The following is a 24,939-nucleotide window of genomic DNA, read 5'->3' as shown; positions in this document are numbered from 1 at the left end:
AGAGGAGGGGGGAGAGCGAGGAGAGGATGGAGAGGCATCTGCCAGAGGAGAGGTGTCAGGGGGGGCCGAGGGGGGGGGCGGGAGGGGGGGGGGCTGGGGGGGAGAGGGGGGGGTGGAAGGAGTGCTCTCCGAGTGAGGTGAAGAGGGGCCGGGGGTCGCAGAGTGCAGCCCGGGATCCTCAGGAATCTGCTCCATGGAGGGGGCGGGGCTCCCCGAGGGGGGAGGTGGGAGCGGGGTCTCCACGTGGGGGGCTCCACCGGCGGCCGCAACGGGCACTGAGACTGAATCCTCGTCCATCGGGGTGGGACCTGCTGGCCGCCTATCCTTGACTGGAGCATAAGTGCGGGTAGGTGCCTGGACGCCAGCCGGAGTCGCCTGTCTGCCAGCCTGTGCTGCCTGCTGTTGTCTGCGACGGTCCCTGCGGGCCAGGCGTTTCCACCGGCGAACCTCCTGCCATCCGCCAGCCTCCTGGGTCTGCGCGGCATCCTCCGCCGGGGCCTGCTCGTCAGATGATGGCGCCTGCTGAGACGAGCCAGGGATGTCCGGTCTCTGAGGTGGATGGCCACCCCACGGGCCTCCTGAAGGGGGTCTTGAGGCGGCAGAGCGTGAAGGATGAACCCCCTTGCGGGGACAGGCGCGTGCGAGGTGGCCCATCTCCCGACAGATGTAGCACTGGCCGGGGAGGCCCGAATACTCCACGCGCTGTATCAGATGTCCTCCAGAAAGACAAGGAAGGAGGATTGTCTTCGGGAGGGACTCCGGTGACGGAACCACAACACGAATGGCCGGGAGTCCTGCTGCCCGAGCTATCACTGAAGCCGCTGTCTGAGGCGTCTCCACCACCTGCCCGAACGCCTTGCCAATGGATGACAAGAGGGGCAAGTACTCCCTGCGGAGTCCAGGAAAGCAGATAGTGATGGGGAAACCTGTCGCGCCTGCTAGCGGGTCAGAAGCGGGGTCGAAACCGTGAGTCCATCGCGCCAGGAACGCCCGGGATGAGCGGAGGGCAATGGGGCTTCGAGCCAGCACCGTTTGAGCTGCCTGGGGGGACTCGAAATCCACCTGGTAGTAGCCACGTCCCAAAAAATCGACGCTGACGATCTTGGCAGGCACGCCAACGAGGCTGCCTTGCAGAAGGTCGCGAAGCTCTCTCCGCATCGGACGGTTACCCACTATCTTGCAGACCAAGGAGGCGGCCTCAAGAGCGGATACTGTGGAAACAAACAACTGATGATCTGCATCTGTGAACTCCAGACGGAGACCGGAATCGGCGGGGGTAGTCGGAGCGGCTTCCATGGAGTCCTCTAGAGGGAAAAGGCCAGAGACCGGGGTCACCAACGGGAGGGACACAGCCCTACGAGGAAACGGAGAGGCGGAAGGAGAGAGGATAGCGGGGGCGGAGCCCGGGGGGCGGGGGGAGGGGGGAGCTGAGGGGGGGGAGCTAGCGGTGGGAGGAGGGGTGAGACGGAGGGGGAGGTGAGGGAGAAGGCGGGGGGAAGAGCCGCGAAGCGGAGGAGAAGGCGGGGGGGAAGAGATGGCGGGGGAGAGAAGGCGGGGGAGGAAGCGAGGAAGGAGGCGGGGGGGAGAGAAGGCGGGGGAGGAAGCGAGGAAGGAGGCGGGGGGGAGAGATGGCGGGGGAGGAAGCGAGGAAGGAGGCGGGGGAGGAGAAGGCGGGGGGGGAGAGATGGCGGGGGAGGAAGCGAGGAAGGAGGCGGGGGAGAGAGGCGGAGGAGATGGCGGGGGGGGGAGGGGGGCGCGCGACGGCGAGAAGCAGGGGGGAGGTAGACGGGAGGGGGATGAGGCGGAGCTCGCAGGAGCAAATCGACAGTTCTTTGGGTCCCGATCTGAAGTAATGGTCCGTGGCAAACCACAAACTGGGTACCAATGTTGGAGAAAGAGCCGGGCTATATCTTCTATTGTGGCCATTTGTTTGCATGGTATAAGCATACAAAATTTACTGAACCTGTCAACCATAGCCATACACTGAGTATTCTGAGATCCAGTAGATGCGGGAAGGGGTCCAACAAGATCCATCGAAATGTCGTGAAATGGGCCGTCAGGAACGAGCAATGGCTAAAGCAACCCTGCCTGTTTGGTATGAGGTACTTTCACTTTTTGACATATGGGACACTGAGAAACATAGTTGTACACATCCCTGCGCATCTTCGGCCAATAAAACAATCTTTCTAACTTCTCCAATGTTCTGTTGATCTCGTGATGACCACCAACAAGTGAGTCATGGGTATCATGGAGGAGTGCCGGTCTTTTCTCCCAGAGAACACATAGTCGACCCTTGTAAAAAAGCCAACCATCCTGAATGGTGTGATGAGCCGGTTCTGAATAAAGGGCCACACTATAAGGAGTTCCAAATTCTGGACAATCTACATACTGTGTCTTCATACTGTCTAAATCTTTTCCTTGTACCTCTTGGACTGCTTGAATACGACCTTCGTGACTCAGAGCGTTTGCTCTACGGGGTTGTTCTTACCCAGTACATACTCAGTCATTCCTCCAAATTGTTGGAACAACTGACTCCACTGGTGCTGTCTATCACTCCACTGGGCACTTGGCATAGTTTGCAACCACTTCAAGGCCTGGTGATTTGTCTTCACAGTAAATTCCCTTCCATAAAGAAAAGGTTTCCACTGCTTCAAGGCTGTGATAACCCCCAGCAACTCTTTGTCATATACATAATAATTTTTTTCTGCATCATTTAACTTTTTGCTATAATATGCCACAGGGGGTGGTACAGCTGTGGTGGTAGCCACTGTAGAGGTTGGTTGTTTGCTCTTTTCCGCTTGCCATTTGGTACAATCTTTCTTGGCATGTCCTGTGTGGTGCTAGAAAAAACAACGGTTCTCTTTGAAGTACCATTCCTTCTCATCTGATTGCAGGAATCCTCCCATAAGGCCCTCTAATCTTTTCTTCAGGGGTCTTCTTAGGTCCATCTTGTCGCTCCTTCCCAGAGCTAATCTAGCCCTGCTTCTTTTGATCCTTGTTGTTGTTGTTGTTGTTGTTGGGAGTCCCCTTACTTGACTGTTGGTTAGATGCTTGGTTCTGTTGGTTGGTCTAGGTCTGCTCCTGAGGTTTGGGGGTGACTGAAGCGGTCTTGGACTTGCCTCCATTGAGCATCATCTCATGATCCTGTGCAAGAGTCAAAGCCCTGTTATATGTTTGAGGTTCAAAATTTCGAATGGGGAACCGAATGTTTGGATCCAATCCCTGAATGAACTACTTGAGCGTCTCCTCCTCAGACTTCCCCAACTGTTGAGCTGATCTGATCACCTTGTTGGAGTAAGTGAGCATAGGGGAACCATTCTGGGTGAGTTTGTAGAACTCATCTTCTAGATTTGTCATGTACTGCGGAGGTAGAAACCCGGTCTTCAAATCTGACACAAAAGTGTCCCAATCATAGTTTGCTAAGCCAGTGTAGGGATCTGTATGCAAATGGGACCAACGTTGCCACCAAGTGACTGCATCACCCGTGAGGTGTGGAGCCACCAGATGGACTTTGTCTTGAGTTTTTGTGATCTTTGAAAGAGGAAAGTGGGCAACAAACTGGTGAATAAACTGAGTCACAACGGAACGGTCGCACTTGCCGTTGTACTTACTGAAGTTCGGTGAGGCACGGATAACTGTTGTCGAGTCTATGGTTGGGGTTGTGGAGGATTAGCAAGGTGGAAAGAAGTTACCAGAGTCCGAAGCGTCTGTTGGAACTGTTCCCGCAAGCCTTCTTGAGCCTGCTGCTTGTTGTACGCTTTCACTTCGAGCTCCGCCCGTAATCGCTCCTCTTTGGCCTTGCGTTTGGCTTTCTCTACCAGCTGTTCGGACAGTCTTGCTCTTCCTTTTCAATCATCCAACGACACCATTGTTCCATTGAGGAACTTTGTTCTTTAGGTGTCTCCTGTTGGGCCAAGGTTGCCTGTAATTCTGCCAGTTTTTTTTCCATCTGCACTCTTTCGAGTTGAATCTGGAGTTGCTGTATCTGCTCCTTTAGCTTCTGGGTGTCTTCGTCTTCTTTTTCGGGAAGCGTTTCTTCGACCGGTTCTTATGTCTTCGGAGCTTGATGGGCGAGTGGTTTTTCCCGATCTCAGCTTTACTATCCAACGGATGCCCTCACCCTAGGTTGCCTGGTTGAATCACGTCCCAAGCTCTAATACCAATGTAACATGTGCTGAGCTAGGACCGTGTGAAACAATAGGGCCTTTTCTTTAAACCTGGGTTTAGTGAGTTTAGCAATCCTTTAAAACAACATACATGAAACTGAAAATAGATATAGTAGAGTCGACACCAGATGGGGTCCCGAATTACCCACTGAAGGGCCCCCGAGTATTTGCCTTATTTCTTCTTTTGGTGAACTGTAAACAAGCTGAACTGTGTCCACAAGACTCAGTGGACAAACCGAGTGACTGACTGACTGCCAAACGCAAGGACAAAGCGACCAAACGCTGGGCAGAACTGTGCATAAGATTTAGGCAATTGTGAAGCTATCTTCGAGAGTAATACACTGGCCCGAGATTGAGGGAAGGTGTGCTGTAAACTCTTGAAGAGAATGAGCTTCTTTGCCTTGGACTGAGAGCACAAGTATGGCTGTTAGTATGCACAGGCACAAGCCTAAGCATACATGCTTGAATGCTGATGATAATCTCTGATTTTTTGACTGAGGATTTGGGAGTGAATTACTCTTGCTTTTTTATATGGCCTGTGGGTGTTGGTCGGCTGCCTAAAGAGGTTGTCGGCCTGTAGGACTGCTCACGACTGGCTGAAAATGGCATTTAATGCCTTAAATGCACAGTCGGCTGGTTGCTATGCCTGGTCGGGGCTGCTGGTGTGGGTGGTTGGTGGGCTGCTGGCCGACTGGATCCCCAAGCCCATGAAGGGCTGCCAACTGGTCTAATAAGCAAGTCAAGGGGCTTGACTACCCCTTGTAAGGCTAGCCACCACTTGGGTTGGTTTGCCTTGGGGCTGGCCCCCTTCTACATGTGATGCAACTAATGCAACTAATGCTACAGTTGACCTCTACATGCTCCTGAATGATGAATACTTGGTTGCTGAATTCTCCACAGTGGGTTAAGAGGATTGACTTGACACTCTAAGGCTGGGAGACTGACCTATGTAGCTCGTGCCCCTGACATGTCCCGGACTGGGCTCACAAAGGGGTCACGGCATACGACAAATAAACCTAAAAGGTACTACTTATGTACATGATTCTTGCACTGTTGATGAGCCAGTTTGTCACCGTGTACCACAGTGCATGGGTGTATGTGACAACCTCCATGGGTCCAGCAAGATCTGCATGTATAAGCTCCAATCTTCGGGCTGCTCAATGAGTGGCCTCCTCTGGAAATGCATCTAAATGATGCTTGCCCATCATGCAAGATGAGCAGATATGTGAAAGAGACCTAAGTTGAGGTAGTCCGCTAACAACTTGCCGAGAATGGAACTTCTGTAAGGCAGCAATGGGAACATGACCGAAGCGTGAATGCCACAGAGAAGTATCTGCCTTAGAAACCAAAGGGGGAGGAAAGCTGATGAATATGTGAGTCAGTGCGAGGGATTCCGGAAGAAAAATTGGTGATCTTGTAGAGACTCCCATCATGGACTCCATTGGCAACAACCGAGTGAGGCTTCTTGTCGATCACTTCAATGACCTAATCATCAAAGTACACACCAAGTCCCTTTTGAGAAGCTTTGTATAAAAAAACAGATTTTTGGAAATCCGTGGTACATATAAAACATCATGTAAGGTGGCAGCGGAACCCAAAGAAACATTACCAACACCGGTGATAGGAAGTAAAGAGTTGTCGCCGATATGAACTGAAGAAGAGAGAGTCTGGTAGTCCTCCAAGATATGGGCTTGATTGGTCATGTGGACAGAAGCACCACTATCACCAACCCATTCCACTGCTTTAGGTGTGTCATTGACCTCTTCTGGAGAAGTCATCACTGTGATCACGAAAAGTGAATCCTGTGAAGAAGTAGATGAATTTGTGTGACTGCCAGTATGCAACTTTGGCTCTAAAACTTTGTCCTTGTCCTTGTCTTTGGTGGTATCCTTGTCAGATGCTTTGGAAGCATCTTGGGCTTTATACTTGGATTTGGCTACTCGAGAGTTGTAGGTGTATACTCATGGTGCACATTTGAGACGGAGAGCTGCCAGAGTGATCGGTAGAGGCGATCCAGAGCACCAGATGCAAGCTCCTCTAAAGGAGAGACTTGGACCCTCTACCATTGTTGAGGAGATACTGGGTACTGATATACCAATTGATGTGGTGGAGCAAGAGCTGCTATATGATTTTGATGGGAATCTTCTCACAGATGGAGACTACTCATCATCCTCATCTTCAGGCTTGGCTGATGATGAGTCATGAGACATGATTTATTAGCCAATGGTGTTGTAGCGAGACTGGTCACTCTTACTAGTTAGTGGTTAGTATATCAATATTTACTACTCCTTCCATTAGGCCGATAGGGGTCACCTCCTGTTGGTTGGCCATCCGAACACAAAAGTTTGCTGGCCGTGCCACCTTGAGGCCTATTGCATGGAGTGTGAATTCCGGCATGAGGTTCACCCTAGAGCCACCGTCGACAATTGCCCCAGAAAGTGGGGTACCATGAATCTCCACAGAGAGGTGGGGGCTCCGGTAGTCTGTAAGAGAGGGATTGGCACGGCTGATATCCATGCAACCTGCAACACTAGAAGGAAGGGGAAACCCACTATACTGCCCACAACTAGAATTGGTGGACGTACCATTGAGTTGCTCCAATAGTGTACTGAGACATTGTCGGGCGTTTGGACTAATCCGGAGCAGATCAAAGAGGTTCACTGATAGAGTATTTCCCTTGAGTAAATCCTCCACAGAGAAAGGTGTGAGCTTTGGTTTGGCATGTGGAAGGGAAGGGTTAGGTGGGTTGTCCGACATGGAAGTTTGGTTGTGGAGGTCCTTGAAGGCCTACAAGGACTGATGACAGTGCGGGGTACGGGCAGAGCTTTATGATCTGGCTCAGCCCCTTGTTGCTCTTGAGGCATGGCCTTCCTTTGTGATCTGGTGACCCCTGTGGTGGATGGTGGATCCTCATGGGTAGGTGTTGGAGTTGTGATGGACACTCCAAGAGTGGGAGAGGAAGGTTGGCAAGTGGATGGAGGATGTCCTAGAGATGGAGTATGTCCTACAGATACTAAGTGGGTGGTGGGGGTAGGAAATGTGAAGTCGGAGGATGTGGATGCCCTTTGCTTGGGGCAGTCTCGAGTATAATGATCTTTGGATTCTGGACTGTTTCTGCAGGGTGGAACACCTTCAGGAAGAGGACAGCGGCTCTTGTAGAAGTGACCGTATTCCCCACATCTATAGCAAAGAACAAAACGATTGTGAGGTTGGGGAGGGCGAATAGGATGGTTCACAGGGGCGGCTGCCATGGTGGTTGGGGCAGGAGGATTTGGGATGAGTGGTGGAACATAGGTCACTTGGGGAGTGGGTGGGCAAGGAGGAGGTGTAGTAGAATGGAAGGGTTGTGGAATGGAAACAGCAGCTGTAGCATAATGGGCAAGGTTGGGGACTGTCAAGGTTGGGTGAGGAGGTGGTTGTTGATGGAACCCCTTGAGATAGTAGCATTGTTTATCTTCATGTCCTCCTTTTTCACAAAAGGAGCAGTACTTCCTTTTTGGGCATTCTTGGACAGTATGTCCAAGTGACTGGCATATAGCACACCACAGCCCCTTCTTGGCTTCGTGCTGGGTCGTCAAGTCTTCAATCTCCCTTTTGAGTTGGAGCAAGGTACTTTCCTTGCTAGGAGGTTTTTGGCTCACTTTGAGTGTCACGTGCATCCCACACTTGGATGCCACGTAGACATTTCTGTATAGAAGAATTGGTCCCATGTGAGCCCAGTCCGGGACGAGTCAGCCAGGGATCCATCTCAGTTGTCCGAGGTCAGGTGTGCATTGTCCTTCACAGGAGTCTAAGGTCAGGTGTGCACTGTCCTACACATGAATCAGTGCTAGTCCGCGCTGTGAGTCTCCCTCTGGAGAAATGATGTCAGTGACTGTGTGTATTTGGTATGGTACCGGATGCCAGATCACTGAGTAGTTAGTGTTTAGGACAAGGGGCCAGCCCATAGGGCTACCCCAAGTCGTAGTGTGGGCATGGGGATGGTGTGAAACCACCTCCATGAGGGCCAAGAAGGCCCTGGCTGTACCCACCAGCCATGGGTAGGCCATGGGGGGGCTGTAGGACAGCCCAAGGGGCAGGCCAGGGGTAGCCGACTGCTTATCCAGCTCTTGGAGAGGTTTAAGGCAAGTATGGGGCAGCCATACAGGCTGCCCAGCCTCCAAAACAGGGGGCATTCAGTGCCCAGCCTCCTAGGCAGCAGGCGCCTAAGTGCCCAGCCCTATTTTTCCCATGCGTTTAAGTGCCGAGCCAAGCAACAAAGGGATGCGCAGCATTTAATGGTATTTATTGCTGTATTTTCTCAGTCGTGGGACATTTATGGGCTGGCCGACTGCTGTAGTACTAGCCGACTGCTCATGATTGGGTAGTATAAATAGCATTGCCCACAATCCCATTCATTCATCTGATTCTCCACCAACCAAGAGCTCAAGCATAAGAGGCTAGACAAAGCCAAGAGGGTGCTAAGCAAAGGGGTGAAGGATTCAGGTCAAGGGCAGGGTATTCCCAGCCAAGAAAAGGTCCAAGATTGCTGTATTTTCTTTCAGATTTTCTCATCATTCTAATAAAGCAAATACACCATCTGTGGTGGGGGCCCTACAGAGGGTAATTGGGACCCAATACTATGTCCTCTCCACCTCTCCCTCTCTCTCTCTATTTTCTGCACATCTCCTTTCAGTTTGTGCGTTAATGTCCGTTGCGAAAAGAGTGCTGAATTCTGAGTATTGAAGTTACCGATTCTTCTCCGAAGCTTCCGCATATTACATTGAGTGCCTCTAGCTCCCGCTTCAGTTGAGCCCCCGGATCATCCGATGGTATTACTGTTGGATGTGCAGAGTTGACATCACACTCAATGAGTCGTGCATTTTCAAGTTGGGAGGCTAGCTCTTGGAATTCCAACAATGTTGTTGGTGTGGGCCGACTCTCTCGAATCTTCTTTTGGGTGGATCTGGGTAAGGCTTGTGTCACCCAGTGATGCACTGTGAAGTTGCCAGGGTAAGTTGGTAAGCGGGCCACCAGCACCGTGGTCCGTGTCATGAGTTCTGACACTCTCTTCCCTGGTAGCAGTTGGAGCTTTCCTAGCTCTTGGAGAATGCGGTCCTCATAGTTACCAAGATGGAAGGTTCTGAGGAATGTGTCCTTCAGAGTGGTCCAATCTGTAAAGTGGTTGATCGGAAACTAACTAAACCACTTGTCTGCAGAACCTTAAAGAGTGGATGGAAAGAGTACCAAGAAGGCATCCTCCCGCTCAAGACCTTGGCTCTTACAAATGGAGATGAACCGTCGGATGTCGTCATCCACATCCTCGGTGGATGATCCTTTGAAGGTGGGAAGCTTGACGTTGACTCGGCCCAGCACCGTGGAAAGGGGTTCTGTGCCAGGAGGATTGGCTGGACCAGGAGGGTTGGCTTGGCCACCTGCGTTGCCAAGTGTTAATCCCATTTTGGATTAACAAGTATGCTCCTCCAATTGAGGACATTAATAAGTGTCATGCGAAGGCACTATAAAAGTTGTACATTATAAGATATTGGCCACCCAAGGCCTTAGTTAAGTAAGTTTTGGGCGCCCAAGTGTGAATAAGGGCCAAATGTATATATTGCATTTTCTCATAATGAATAGACACAATCCCCCTTTGTGCTATTGAGAGCTCTTCTTTGTGTCTTGAGAGAGAATGAGAGAGAGCATTCTAGCACTTGTGCCTCTTCTATGCTTGTATGTTTCATGCTTGTGTTGGAGAGTGAGAGAGAGTGATTGCCTTACGCGATGGTGCGAGCGACTCTACGGTGACAGCGTGGAGGTGGAGCTTGGAGGTTTGGAGCTTAACAAGTGAGCTTGGAGGCCTCAAGGGACTCGAGTTCGAAGCATTGGTAAGTGCCCTATGACAGTTGTGTTCTATTGCTCTTCCCTTAGGTGAATGCATTGAGTTCCCTCTTGGAGGTGTGGTAGCCCATAACACCAAGGGTGGGGTTACCAAGGTTAGCCACCATAGGGAGAGGTGGAGGAGGTTCCCTGGGTGACAAGTAGCTAAACCTCTACCGACTATAGCGTATTGAGAGAGGACTTTTGGATGGGCTCACCGGACTACCACAGGAGTGTGTATTGGGCATGTAGAGAGGATGCAACACGGAAAGAGGACGCAATACGACACGGAAAGAGGACACAACAAAAAGGATGCAATGCAAAAGAAAAGGTGAGCTATCAGGACTCCTAGTTTCAAGAGTCCCACCAGGCGTGCCAAATTTTAGTATACCTATAGCAGGACTAGTTGCCCTGTACACTATGTGGTGGCTCTCCTTTGGACAGTATGTCTGGAGTCCTCTATGCTCACAACGCAACACATAAGCTCATAGCACAACACACAAGACCCGACGTAGCAAACACAACACAAAAGCGATGAGACGAGACTGCGGAAGGAACAAGAACGCTCGCACTAGTCAGAGAACATTGATACAAGTCCCACACTGAACCGTGCACACTCAATAGAGATCACCATGAAGAGGATGACACAGCACAAGCTGATGATAGAACAAAAGGTACAAAGTGGTATGAAAGTGTCAAAATGCACAGCGGAAATGAAGACAACTGCTGTAGAGAGCAAGACACATATGACAGAGAGAGAAGATGTATAACTTTGCTATATACACCACATAAAATCCCGGAAATGTACAAAATGGAGTGTGGGGACAAGGGGTCATTTTATATGGCCCCAGGCTGCAGGTCGGCCAGCCCATAAACAGCCCATGAACAGCCGACAGCAGCCTGACTGCTCACGACCAGCAAAAATGTCAGTCGGCCAGGATAAATCCAGTCGGCCAGCACATAGGGAGTAGTCGGGTAGCACTTGAAGGCAGCCGACAGCCCAGACACACCTCAAGAAAATAGGGAAAAAATACACAGAGTGAGGAAAAATGGGAAGACACTGAAATGGGTAGGCACACCCACAACAGAGGCCCTGACATAGTGTACAGAAGACAGGAGATGACTGCAAACAACCCCTCTCAGCTCCCGGATGTGGAACCAACCCAAGTGAGCTGGAGTACCACTAGAGCATAGCCTGAGGTAAGAGACTTTGTGAAGAGGTCTGCCGCATTGTCCTCCGTCGAACGCTAAAGAAGCAAGATGTCACCAACCAAGATCTTCTCACGAACAAAGTGATATTGTATCTCTATGTGCTTGGTCCAGGCATGAAAGACCGGGTTCCGAGCAATAGCAATACAACTCTGGTTATTGCACTGGATGACTGTGGGCTCCTTCTGTGGAAACCCAATATCGCCAAGCAACCTCTGCAGCCACACAACCTCGCAAGAAGCACCACAAGCAGCCCAGTACTCTGCCTTTGTAGACGACAAGGCAATAGTTGGCTGCCTCTTGCTGCTCCATGAAACAGCTCCTGAGCCGAGGGTAAAACTGTAGCTTGATGTAGATCTCCTCGTGTCTGGATCTCCTCCCCAATCTGAGTCACTCCAACCTTGGAGTCGAACTCAGTCCTTCGTTTCACCTCCAGTGGCGTAGAAGAGTCCAAGATCCTTTGTACCCTGCAGATGCCGCAAGATCTGCAATCCTATGTCCCAGTGAGACTTCAACAGCGTCTGCATAAACTTGCTCAACAGCCCCATAGGAAAGCTCAAGTCCAATCTGGTGTTCAGCAACCAAATCAATGAACCAACCAGCTTCTGGTACAAAGAGGCATCAACTGGCTCACAAGGATCATTAACTGTAAGTTGTGTTCGGGTCCATTGGTGACATGATAGGCTTTGTCAAATCCCCACGGATCCCCTCGTGATCGATCTTGGTTCGAAACTCAAATCCTGCAAACAAACGAACAACAAACAAGCAAGGGGGTGCAAGCCTGACTCACCTCCCAACCATGACAGCCGTGGGCGAGCCCACAGTCTTGGCTGTCCCCACCGAGCCACGAGCTGAGCTAACTAGGATGACGTACCGACCAATCTCCTCCTCACGACGTCCCATACCGCCGCGAAGCTGCCCTCGCGGGCCTCGAGATTGCTGCCGGCCTCGGCTGCATAAAGCAGGTGCACGTCTGCACTAGATCCAGGCTCCAAGACCATAGAGCTCTCACAAACTCGCGAGACTCTCTATAATACAATAACTAACCTTGGCCACCCTTTTATAGGCTCTTGGCCGGTCATCGGGCGTCCACACTTGGGTGCCCGCCCGTCCATACTTGGGTGCCTGCCCGTTAGTATATCCCTAACTCAGCTCGTCAATTAGCCTGCCTAGTTCCAAGCTTCCCCAAGCCTCGAAACTAGTCTTGCATGCGTATAGCACACGGTAGATACCCACTGTGCACATGACATACTCCCCACTTGAGAACTTGAGAACTCGAGAGATGTGTGGCAAGAAGCCCACTAGAGGGGTTTATAAAGGTTTCCCAAAAGCCAAAAAAAACTCGAAAAGCTAGGCTTAGCTTTTGCTTTAGCTTTTGTGTTTTTTTTTTGTCGTGAATAATATATATATATATATATATATATATATATATATATATATATATATATATATATATATATATATATATGGATATATATATTCGCTTTTCTTTATAAAAAAAAATAAACATCTTGAAACCTTTGAGAGAGGAGGACTTTTAAACCTTAAAAAAAAAAATTTAAAACTCCCCTAAAAAAAACAAAAACGAAAGCAGTAAAAAAAACGTATGCTTTCGTAGCGTTTTTTTTTTCGCCCCTTGGATTAGCGCCATCGGCGAGTTGCTAGTGTCATCCATCGCCGTCACCAATTGCTGTCGACGCCTGTGCAACTTGCGCCAGCCTCGCGTAGGCCTTGCCATGAGGCCATGTGGGCCTGGGCTGGCTGCTACGCAGCCTGGCCTGGCGGGCTACGCTGCCTGGCCTGGGCGCTGCCTGGCCGGCCTGGGGTGGCTGCACAAGCCGCCTGGCTTGGCAGGCTTGGCCCCCCGGCTGCCTACAGGCCTAGCCCGCCTGCAACGTAGCTGTTCGACTGTCATGTCAACACAAATCGGCCAGCAACCCACTCGCCAGCACTTCGTTCGCTCTCTCTCTCTCATGCGTTCAACGAAAGCAACTTGCTTTTTTTTTTTTTTCTGTTTTCTCTCCCTGTAGGTTATGCGACTGCACAACAAAACAGGCTCTTCTTTGCAAAAGCAATCAACCCTACTTCAACCTACCATCTCCCATCAACATGGGTTCTTTGACGAAGGAAAAACACATACAAAATCTGAAAACTGCAGTATGCACAGAAAAAACAGCAAGCTTTTTTTTCACATACCGTTCTTCGACCTCTTCTTCTCTACCTACCGACTTGCTCGTTCACGAGGTATGCTCTGATACCACTGTCAAATCCCCACGGATCCCCTCGTGATCGATCTTGGTTCGAAACTCAAATCCTGCAAACAAACGAACAACAAACAAGCAAGGGGGTGCAGGCCTGACTCACCTCCCAACCATGACAGCCGTGGGCGAGCCCACAGTCTTGGCTGTCCCCACCGAGCCACGAGCTGAGCTAACTAGGATAACGTACCGACCAATCTCCTCCTCACGACATCCCATACTGCCGCGAAGTTGCCCTCGCGGGCCTCAAGATTGCTGCCGGCCTCGGCTGCATAAAGCAGGTGCACGTCTGCACTAGATCCAGGCTCCAAGACCATAGAGCTCTCACAAATTCGCGAGACTCTCTATAATACAATAACTAACCTTGGCCACCCTTTTATAGGCTCTTGGCCGGTCATCGGGCGTCCACACTTGGCCGCCCGCCCGTCCATACTTGGGTGCCCGCCCGTTAGTATATCCCTAACTCAGCTCGTCAATCAGCCTGCCTAGTTCCAAGCTTCCCCAAGCCTCGAAACTAGTCTTGCATGCGTATAGCACACGGTAGATACCCACTGTGCACATGACAGGCTTGCAATTCTCCATCTCAAAGGCCTCAAGCAACTCATGGACATACCGCTCTGTTGAGAGACAAAGAACCCCCTGTGGGTCTACCTTATCTCCAATCCCAAGAAGAAGTGGAGTAAGCCTAAATTGGTCATCTCAAACTCCTTTGACAAGGCAGCCTTCATCACTGCAATGTGCTCCATATGACCGCCAGTGAGAATGAGGTCATCCACATAAAGGATGATCAACGTGACCATGCCGCGTTCCCGGAAGAGATACAAGTTAGGATATGCAACCGATCTCTGAAATCCAGTCCGTAGAAAGAAGGAATCAATCTTCTGATTCCACGCCCTGGGAGCCTGCATAAGACCATACAAGGCCTTCCGCAATTTGTAAACCATCCCCTTTGATCCTAGAACCTCAAAGCCTGGAGGCTACTCAACATACACCTCCTCCTACAGGTCACCATTAAGGAACGTAGATTTCACATCCATCTGAAATACGGGCCATCGCTGAGAAGAAGCAAGGGCAAGAATGGTCCGAATCGTGGTCATCCTCGCTGTCGGTGGTGCAAAGGGGGGGCTCATCTTCCTGCTGCTGCGGGGGGCTCATCTCCGGCCGCGGGTTCAACCTCCTCAACTGACTGAGGCTGTCCAGCTGGAACAATTAACTGGGAATCATCATCAGAATCATGTGGGTCTCCAGGAAGTGGCGGCTCATCAACAGTGGAAACTAGAACATGCTCATCAAAAACCACGTCTTTGCTGACGACGACCTTGTTCCTCTCTAGATCATACAACTTGTATCCCTTGGAAAGAGAGTTATATCCCACAAAAACAAGCTTTTGGGACTTTGAGTCAAGCTTCCCCCTCTGCTTCTTTGGAATGTGAACATATGCATCACTCCCAAACACTCGGAAATGGGAGACATCTGGTTTCCTGCCAAAATACGCCTCAAAGGGAGTCATGTTCGGTACTAAAGTCGTCGAACGGTTGAGGATATGGATAGCCGTAGCCACAGCCTCTCCCCAAAGTGGATGAGGAAGATCACGATGCTCCAGCATCGTCCTCGCCATCTCCACCACAATCCTGTTCTTGAGCTCAACTACTCCATTCTCTGAAGGCGAACTTGTATTGGCCAGCTCCCGCTTGATGCCATGTTTCGCACAAAACCACACGAATGCATTGGAAGAAAACTCTCCTCCTTTGTCAACCCTAAGAGTCTTTATCTGCAAGCCAGACTCTTTCTCCACCATCACATGCCACTTCTTGAACCGAGCAAAAGCTTGGTCCTTCTGTGAAAGAAAATAAACCCAAGTGAATCTGCTACAATCATCAACAAGCAGCATGAAATACAAAGAACCTCCCAAGGATGGCGTCTGCAGAGGTCCACACAAGTCAGTGTGTACCAACTCCAAAGGTTTCAAAGCCCACCTGGAAGCTTGCTTCAGAAAAGATTCCCGGTGCTGCTTACCCACGAATGCAAGAACTCCAGCGTCCCTTGCCAACATCTGGCAAGCCAACCACCATTTGGTCCCGGAAAGCTCGCCGCAGCGCACCCACATTCAAGTAGCCAAATCGAAAGTGCCACAAGTCACCAATCTGAGAGCCTGTCAATGAGGAGAGTGCTGAGAGTTTGTATATACCATTCTCCACGTCACCTTCCCAAACAACCTGGCCAGTCTCTCGGTCCCGTAGAGCAACAGAATGCTCCTCAAACTCCACCTGGAAGCAAACCTCATGCATTGACGACAGATGAAAACCAAGTGCGGGGACGTAAAGTACACGAGAGGAATGCTCCCCCCCTCTGCTATATCGGGAATGATCTCCATCCGGCCCTCCCTGTGAATGAGAATGGTTGAATTGTCGCCAATGAAAATGCGACCTTACCGTTTAAGATCGTGAAAGAAGTCACGAGAAGGAGTCATGTGCTTGGAAGCACCACTATCAAGAATCCACTCCCGAGTATCCTTGGCGGTGAAGCCAATTGCCTCCTCGCTCGAAGAAGATGAAGCACTGGTGTCCAACTGGCAACATCTCCAAGTGCACTAAGGCTGGAGTCTTTGCAGCTGAAGCTGAAGAATCAGCACTCTTCCCAGTCCGCTTGGGACACTTCCTCCAATAGTGGCCTTTCTCGCCACAATCGTTACAAGTCCTCTCGGCCTTCAGTTTCTCACAGTCTGAATCGGGCTTCTTCTCAGGAGACTTCTCCGATGAAGACTTCCCTTTGCCCTTGTTGTTGTTGTTACGGCCTTTCGACCGGCTGGCCAGTCAAGGCCTCAGCACCTCTGCCCTGTGGAGGGTTCGTAAATCGCTCTTCCTGGTCCAAGACCATTGGCACAAGCTCCTCCCATGTGATGGTGCTGAGCCTACCATTGGTAATCAAAGAGGAGTAAAATGCTGAGTACTGAGAGGGCAAATGGGACAACAACGTGACGGCCATATTCTCTGACGATATCTGTTTCCCGGCCTGGAGAACCTCCTGCTGAAGAGCCTGCAACTTGTTGATGTGCTCCTGCATTATTGACGACTTTGCAGGATTTATCACCCACATCTGAACTTCCAAGGAGTTCCTCTTCATGGGTGATACCCTGTTGTAGAGAGAAGCCAAATGCTACCAAATCCCTCTGGCTAGCATCATATGCTTTATGTGATTGATCACCTGTGGTGTGCGATTTAGGAAGATGAAAGAACGGACGTGGGCATTAACACGATCCCATAACTGTGCTTGTGCCTCCCGTTCCTTCCGTATAGAGGGTAACTCCCCATCTTCCAACTCCGGCCGTGGAACAATGAAATCAGCCAAGTCATAAGACTCCAAAATAGACTCCATCATTACCTTCCATATGCCGTAGTTGTTCCTGTCCAACTGTCGGTCCCCCGGGAATGTGGGGACTGTTGGGATCTTCACGTGCTTCTCAGCCATATCAAGGGTTCACAAGGTCTTGTGAAGGGAGGGTGAAGATGAGGATGTCCTCCAAGTGAGATAAGGCTACATGATAAGGATAGTCCTCTAAGGTGGGACAAGGGCCATATATGCCTGAGGTCGAGAAGGTGGGACAAGGGCCATATATGCCTGAGGTCGAGAAGGTGGCATCTCCTATCCTTAGGGTTGCCTTGGGTGGCAGCGTAGCCTTTGTTGGAATCTCCTATCTCTGGAGATGCGGTGGAGTGTCAGTCGGTGCCGTTGGAGCCTTCAATGCACCTCCTTGTGTGGTGGTGTGTCTCCACTTGATGATCCAATGTTGGGGCCTCCGTTGACTCATTGCCACAGTCACTACCACATCACGTTGCGGTGGATGGTCCGTTGAACGGTGCAGATGGTCCGTTGAACGGTGCGGATAGTCCGTTGAAGTGGACGGTCCATTGTGGTGGATGGGTGGATGGTCCAACATGTGGGCACCCTTGGTGGCTACACTTATCCACCTCATTCCTAAGGGTGGTGATAAGACTAAGATTGCCCAATGGAGGACTATCACATTGCTTGGGACTGAATACAAAATTCTTGCCAAGGTAGTGAGCATGAGATTGCAGGCAGTGTTATAGATGACATGCATAATGGATTCCTCCAAGGAAGTGAGCATGAGATTGCAGGCAGTGTTACAGATAGTCATTCATGACACGCAAAATGGATTCCTCCAAGGAAGAAGCATCTCTCTTAACATCTTTTCCTTTTGGGAGGCCTTATCTCGCTACTTGATTTTGAGAAAGCCTATGATAGAGTGGATTGGGACTTCTTCGAGGGTACTCTCGCACACATGGGATTTTCTCAAGATTGGATTAGAGGTGTCTCTTGCCTTTATCACGAGGCTCACAAAATTGTACTTGCTTGTGGAGGTCGAGGTGAGCGCTTCGAGGTCTCTCACTCCGTACGGCAAGGCGGCCCCTTAGCTCTCCTATTGTATCTCATTGCTGCAGAAACTTTGATCATTCCTTCTCTAGTGTCAGAGTATCTAGATAGAGATTGCCATTGCGCATAGAGGAGGAGCTTTTGGACTCTGAGTTGGCTGATGATACATCGATGTTTCTTGAGGCATCTTGCTCGTGTATTTGCTCATTTCGCAATGCCTTGGAAGAGTTTTGTCTAGCAACAGGGCCTTTATAAACTGGCATAAGTCTATAGGATTTTGGGTCAGTGACCTTGAGAGGATTGATTGGGGCACAAATGTTGGCTTCACACGCATTAAGAGAGGACACATAGCGAGATACCTTGGATGCCAGGTTGGGATAGACATTACACTTGCCCAACTGTTGGCCCCTGTGCTGTACGTTGCAAACGTTTTTGTTTTTTAATGTTTGTGTTTAAAAAAACGTAACACAAACATTTCTGAAAAAACATTTGTGTTTAAAAAACGTATTCTGGTACGTTGCCTATGGGTGAACCAAGGCCTGCTCACAATGGTCTTTACATTATTTCCAGGAAGATAGAAACTTACGTCCCAAGCAAAAAGCCATTGTTACTCCTGCTACAGTTGGAAACAACGCATCCAAGAAGAAAGAAGAACATGGTAATTTGTGCTCCTTTGTTGTATACTCTTTGATTCTGGAGCTATGATATCAACAGTCTAAATTTCACAACTTTCTTCTCCAGTTACTTGAAAGTCTTATGCATAATCAGTCAAAATGCAATCACACCCACAATAATACTAGCCAAATTGATCCAAACTTCAACCTAGTTTTAAGAATCACTAAGCAGGCCGTTATAACATATTCTTGAAATGATCACTGCATTTTTTGGTTAGAAAGAGTGGGAGAACTCTCCTGTCAAAAACTCATCAGCTTTAGCTCGTGGTAGAGTTGTGAAATTGAGTAGCACTATGTAGAAGAAGCTTCTTGGGAAGCTGATTGTCATAAATTTTGTAGGCCTTTTTCTACTCTGTAAGAATAGTGCAACTAGTGGGATTTTTAGAGGGTTATATTGGCTGGAAGAGCAGTGGGAGGTACCCGTAGAAGCTAGCAAGGCGCAATGGCTGCAATTTTTCTTTGAATGTTGTGAGAGAGAGACATGCCCCCACGCGCACCCCCCCCCCCCCCACAAAAAAAAAAAGAAAGAAAAGAAAAGAAAAGAAAAGTAGCCTCCCTTTGAGAGTATCCAGCCAGAGAGAGGAAGCTCCCCCCCTCCGTTTGTTTTGTATTGCATCTATTGAGGTTTGTAGTCTACTTTTGCAAACAATTTCTTTTGATTAATGGAAGGATCTTTTCTTGGAAAGTATAAATAAATAAACAAATAAAGTCATCTAGGGAGCTAAAACTAAGACGTGTCTCTGTTTGAGCACCTATGGGACATGAAATCTATTCTCTCAACATTCAAGTCGGCCGCTGACCGTTGATTGGCCTTATGGCTTCCGCCACACCCAATCCTTCCTCACCTCCATAGGCTAGAAGAATCATCAATTTTTCACAAGACGGGCTCACCTCTCTCCAACACAACATTGACATTGAGGTCCATACCACCCTTATCGTGAGGGTTTATGGCTCCCACCCCTCTTGCTTGTCGCAAGGGCGTGAATGGCTTCTGGCATCTCTCTATTCGGAGCTGATTGTGCACTTGCAAGATACACGTCTGCTTGGTCGAGGCTTCTTCCAAGTGGACTTTCTTTCTTCGGAAGCTACTTCTCAAGTGCTGGCTGGCAGCCCCTTAGCTCTTAGTCCTAGGAAGATCTTCTTGTTTCAGTGCCAGGTGAGCTTTGATCTAGTGGTGAAGGATCAACATCTTACCCCGGTCTCATTGTGGTTCCTTGCTCTTCCTCGGTCTTATTCAAAGCTCTTGGCTTCCATACGGGTATCCTTTGCCCAAGTTTTTGAGGTAGGCTCTTCCGGGCTCTCCCGCCTCAGCTTTCGCCTACTGTCACTACCACTTTTGATGGTGTAACTTGGGTTTTTGTGCTTGTTCCCAATGCATTGATTACTGATGATCATATCATGCTTCAGAGGCCTAAAGGCTGTTATTTCTATCTAAGGATAGGGATTGCAAGCAGAGTTGACCAGTGTCGGATTTGTTGTTGACAGTGCCACATTGCTAGAGATTGTCCCAGATCGAGAGGCCACGCTAGGAGGCGATGTGGTCTCACCCAGCAGATGCCTCATGTAGAAGTTGTCTAGGCTCCAATTGCCCCTGTGCCCCCTAGCTGACCACACAACGTTAGGTTGTGGTTAGAGATGGCGGACCTCTGTACCTACCCCTTTACCCACACCCTTAGGAGGAGCACCCCAACCCTTATGCAGCTGTAGCATATGCCATGCTAGGACCGTGTCAAACAACGAGGCCTTCTTTAAACCCGAGTTCAGTGAGTCTTTAGCAATCCTTTAAACAACATACATAAACTGAAAGATGTAGTTGAGACGACACCAAATGGGGTCCCAAATTACCCACTAAAGGGCCCCCCCTGCTGCAAGCAGGAGTATTTGCTTTATTTCTTCTAGAGAACTAAATACAAGCTGAATTGTGTCTAGAAGACTGAGCGGACCAACTGACTAACTGATCGCCAAATGCAAGGACAAAGTGACCAAACACTAGGCAGAAGTGTGCATAAGCTGTAGCCTACTGTGAAGCTATTTTCAAAGAGAATACACCAGCCTGAGACTTAGGGTTGGTGTGCTGAGAACTCTGAAAGAGACTAGGCTTCTGGTGCCTTTGGCTTGAAAGCACAAAGAATGCTGAAAGTATGCAAAGGTTAGATGCCTAAGCACACATGCTTGATTGTTGCTTGAGAACTCTGATTTTTTTCTGATGATTTATGAATTGAGGATGTGTCACCATCAAATTCACATGTGTGGATGGGCTTTGGATGCCCAAAAGATCAAGAATGTACAAGCTTTGGGAATGGGGGATTATCCAGTACAGAAGACTAAGTGTTTGTAGCATGGTCCAAGCACTTGAGACGGTTTCTTGGACACAAAAATGGGTTTTGGAGCTCAGGTGTCAAGTGGAAAGTATGTATGGCGAACTCTTAAGGATTTGGGGGAGATCGAGCAATGAAACAGGTTTCTACATGGTGCTTACATGTATTTCTCATGTGGTGGAACACAAAGAGATCATCTCCTAAATTTTATGGAAAGTTGCTATTTTTGGCAATCTCTGATGGAATTTCCGTTCGCCTCGTTACATCCGGAATTCGACAGAGATCGAGTATTGCCAGAGCGCCGATGTGAAATTAGTTATCATCTAGGATATTTTTAAAGTTGAAGATTTGTGGAATTTTTTGCCTTTGGATTTGGGACATGTGGCAGATAAGAGGATAAAAGTGAGACAAGTTTCCTCACACTTGTCAATTCAGCTCTAAACATGGCATTGTAGCATTTTCTTGCTTATTTGAACAGGAGAGAGTTATCTCTTGGGCGAGTTTGAGCTTCAAGCAAGTTTTTGGAGGCTGAAAACTCTGATTTTTCAGCATTTCTCTTCATTTCTAAGCCCGCCATAGCCATATCCAGCTTGGGGAAGATGATTTTCACTACTTTACACCATCTTGCATACCTTGGATGGCTGTTTTTCAGCAAAACAGTCCTAAAGCTTGCTGAAATTTCTGGTTTTATCCGATATACAGGGTGTTATACTAGTTTATATGCTCATGGATGAGCCACATGGGCTGGTTTACAGGTTTATGAGTTCATGGATGAGCCACATGGGCTGGTTTACAGGTTTATGTGCTCGTGGAAGAGCCATATTCTTATGTAGGAATGGAGTATGGTGTTGCTATTGTAGGTAGACATTGCCAAAGCATTTGATACAGTGCACCGGGACTTCAGTGCTGCCACCATGAAACGTCTAGGGTTTGGTCCAAAAATAAGAGAAGTCATCTACTAGCTATATGTAGGCAGCATAGAGCATTTCATACACCATTGGCAGTGGGTGAGCCAAGAAAAACTTATTTTTTAGCACAAAAAGTAATTTGCATAGTGGGAGGTGTCATATCAACTGAAGGCAGACCATTATCGTTTCCACAAGCACAACGATGGTGGCAATTAGGAGCCCATTATCGCCCTGTATGGACACTTGTTGTTGTTGAGCTAGCAGGACATGGGGATAAGTCATATATATCAGTTGGGCAATGACACGTCACACGATGATTGGTTGCTAAAGAACAGCCGACTAGGTTATATCATGGAGTCTCCTCTTTGTAGACTGATAGCCACAAGGTCATATAGATTACTGCTTTCATAGCCATGGATAAAGGGACATGCGGATCGGGTGTGGCATATGAACAAGTCCTTAGGCTGGTGGAAAGGTAATTTTGAAAAGATATGGCAAAGCAAAATGCCTATAAAATAGAAGGTTTTTCTATGGAGATGCCTCATGGGAATGCTCCTGGTAGGGGAGTATTTGGCATGTCGAAAAAGTGCAGCTCCGAATTGTTTGCGGTGCAATCATCAAATGGAGAGTATTTATCATTTGCTATGGGCATGCATTGACAAAAGGGATTTTCTGAATCGTCTATTTTTGGGTATGCGAACAAGATTCCCTCGATTTGGGAAAATGTTTTGGATGTTTGGAAGATTTCCTTCCAGGCTGTAGGACTATGCTCTTTTCTTTGCTTCGACAAGATATTGGGCTATATGGACAATATGGCTTGATCGTAATTATGAGGTGTATGCACAACCTCGATCGACAAGTACATATACTTCCATCGATCATTACATGAGTTATTGCATGACAGTTTTGAGCTGCCAGCAGATTGATCAGCAGAACTATGAAGTGTTTTGCCACTGGTTTTAAATGTGCTTTAATGAGGGCCTCTCACTTTGAGGGTTCTGGAATATAAGATAAAACACTGGTTTCACTTTTTGAAACAAGGTGTTCACAATACAAGATAATAGAAAAAGGTAGATGTGCATAACAAGATAATAGAAAAAGGTAGCTGTGCATATTTGTGATTAAGTTATGTTTTTAGTTTGATTCCTGTCGATTTAGTTGATATGATTTATTTGATTAGCAGATACATCGGAGAAAGCGGATCCAGACTTTGAGTTTGGAGACAAATATGGCCGAATGCAACCAGAGTAATATATTTGACGACATAATTTTCAAAGATCGATTGTGTTTGATTTAATTCAACATTACACAATACTACAGAATATTATTATTCAAAATTGGTTTTATTCACTAAAAGTATGAATAGAATGTACTTTGAATATTTGAAGTAAAAAAAAAACTCAATATTCACACATATTTATCAATGTAAACAACCACAAGGGTCTGATTAGTAACCTAATGGTGTTGGATATTGTTTTGGCAGATATGACATAATATACAAGCAAGATGTTAGTGCTAATGATGTGTACCTTCAAATGGTAAGAAAGAAGGATATGTAGTCCCCTTTACCATGGATTAAAAGTGTCACTATTTGGGTTTCCTTTCTAAAATATGAATTGGGCCCATGCATAAGTAATGGTGGGGACGATAACCAACTGGATAAGGTGGTGACCCCCCCCCCTCCCTCCCTCCCTCCGACACGGGTTCGATTCTGACCCACCCTCTCCTCACTCCACAATGGAGTGAAAGAAAAAGGGTGTGTGTGTGTTTCTCTTGGCAAACAAAAAAAGTAAATGTGTATGCTTTATGCTTGACAACATTGCATTTTGTGTGTTTCTCCTGGCAAACAAAAGAAGTAAATGTGTCAAGATTGAGTTCTTCAATGAGTGCATGTCCTCCATTTCTCGTTAATGTTGATCATCACTAAGCTTTTGTATGATGTAGAGTGAGAAAAATCCTTCGTCACTTTGTTGTGACATCATGATATTGAGAGTCAATCTTCCTCAAACAGAATGTGCCTCTGATATTCAATTGGATGTCAAATCAACACACATAAAGTTGACCTCAAAGCTCTAGTACGCCACTTGGTTCATACACACTGAAGGGTATAACATATCTAAATCATGAGTTTGTTTTTATAAGATCACTTACAAGGTCTGTGCTTTTTGTATCTCAGCTTCTTGGCATTATATCTGCCTCATACCATAAAACATGAGAAAAGCACTGCCAAATGGGAGGTTGACACTGAGAGGCTTATTATTACAATGCCAGTTGATAGAGAATTGATCACATGATATATCAATGGTGGAGATATTGAATTTGTTAAAATTTTACTCTTTTTTTTCAACATTTTACAATGCCAGTTGATAGAGAATTGATCACATGATATATCAATGGTGGAGATATTGAATTTGTTAAAATTTTACTCTTTTTTTTCAACATTTTCCTTCCTTTGATAGAATTATATAGTTAGCTATCACCAAGAAGTGCTTTATATGACAGAACCTTCTATCTAGAACCAATTTATATGTCATCAAAACCACCCCATGTACCCAAACATGATTGCCAGTATTAACTGTTGCTTCCTTCTTTGTTTTGTAAGTTATGCATATTCCTTTGAAAAGGGCTAGTGTTGTCCTTGCTTTTATGTATGAAGTTTGGTGCAAAACACTTGATGCATGAGGAAAACATCTAAGATTGATTATATAATATCATAGTTGTGGTAAATATTATCTCATGGATTATAGTATCGGGACAACCTAGAATAAACAACTGCTTTTGCCTTAGGCGCTACACTCCACACGAGTTATAAACCAACCATTCTCGGGCATGCCATCTCTCTTTTAAATCCTCTTGTGAATACAACTGACAGCCTTTCTCCTTCATGAAAGCTGTGAGGCGCACGAAAAAAGATGAGGTTTCCTTAAATGCCTGTAGATCCATGTAGGTATTTCGCACAACACTATAGCTTGAAAGGCATTTTCGAACCAAGTTGTCATCTTCTAAAACCCCTTTCCATAAATTCTTGCTACGTAGTAACTTCACTAGATTGGGACCTCAATGTTTACCTTAGGAAGATTTGGCCCAATCTTTCACTAGATCTAGTGATTCCTCTCCCCAAACCACAAGGGTTTTATCCTCCTTTAATAGACACAAAC

The 24,939-nt window shown here is 47.8% G+C and overlaps 1 protein-coding gene across 4 annotated transcripts in view; it reads left to right on the top strand.

The window, feature by feature from the left end:
* The window catches only part of LOC147612165 (uncharacterized), a 38,327-nt gene extending 13,953 nt beyond the window's left edge, over positions 1-24,374 (top strand). For 3 of the 4 annotated variants that reach the window (XM_086784040.1, XM_086784041.1, XM_086784042.1), the window contains 5 exons: positions 18,452-18,539; positions 22,962-23,028; positions 23,265-23,319; positions 23,726-23,856; positions 23,958-24,374. In XM_086784040.1, coding sequence (XP_086640166.1) covers positions 18,452-18,539; positions 22,962-23,028; positions 23,265-23,319; positions 23,726-23,856; positions 23,958-24,075 — 459 coding nt within the window. In that variant the 3' untranslated portion in view covers positions 24,076-24,374. The remainder of the gene's footprint in view (positions 1-18,451; positions 18,540-22,961; positions 23,029-23,264; positions 23,320-23,725; positions 23,857-23,957) is intronic. The other variant, XM_086784043.1, reaches the window with a different exon arrangement.
* Positions 24,375-24,939: the final 565 nt, after the last annotated feature.

Source organism: Cibotium barometz, chromosome 46 (assembly GCF_041138505.1).
Source record: "Cibotium barometz isolate CiBa-2024 chromosome 46, ASM4113850v1, whole genome shotgun sequence".
Lineage (NCBI taxonomy): Eukaryota > Viridiplantae > Streptophyta > Polypodiopsida > Cyatheales > Cibotiaceae > Cibotium > Cibotium barometz.
Note: the sequence above shows the minus strand (reverse complement) of the source record. Positions and strands in the feature narration are given on the sequence as shown.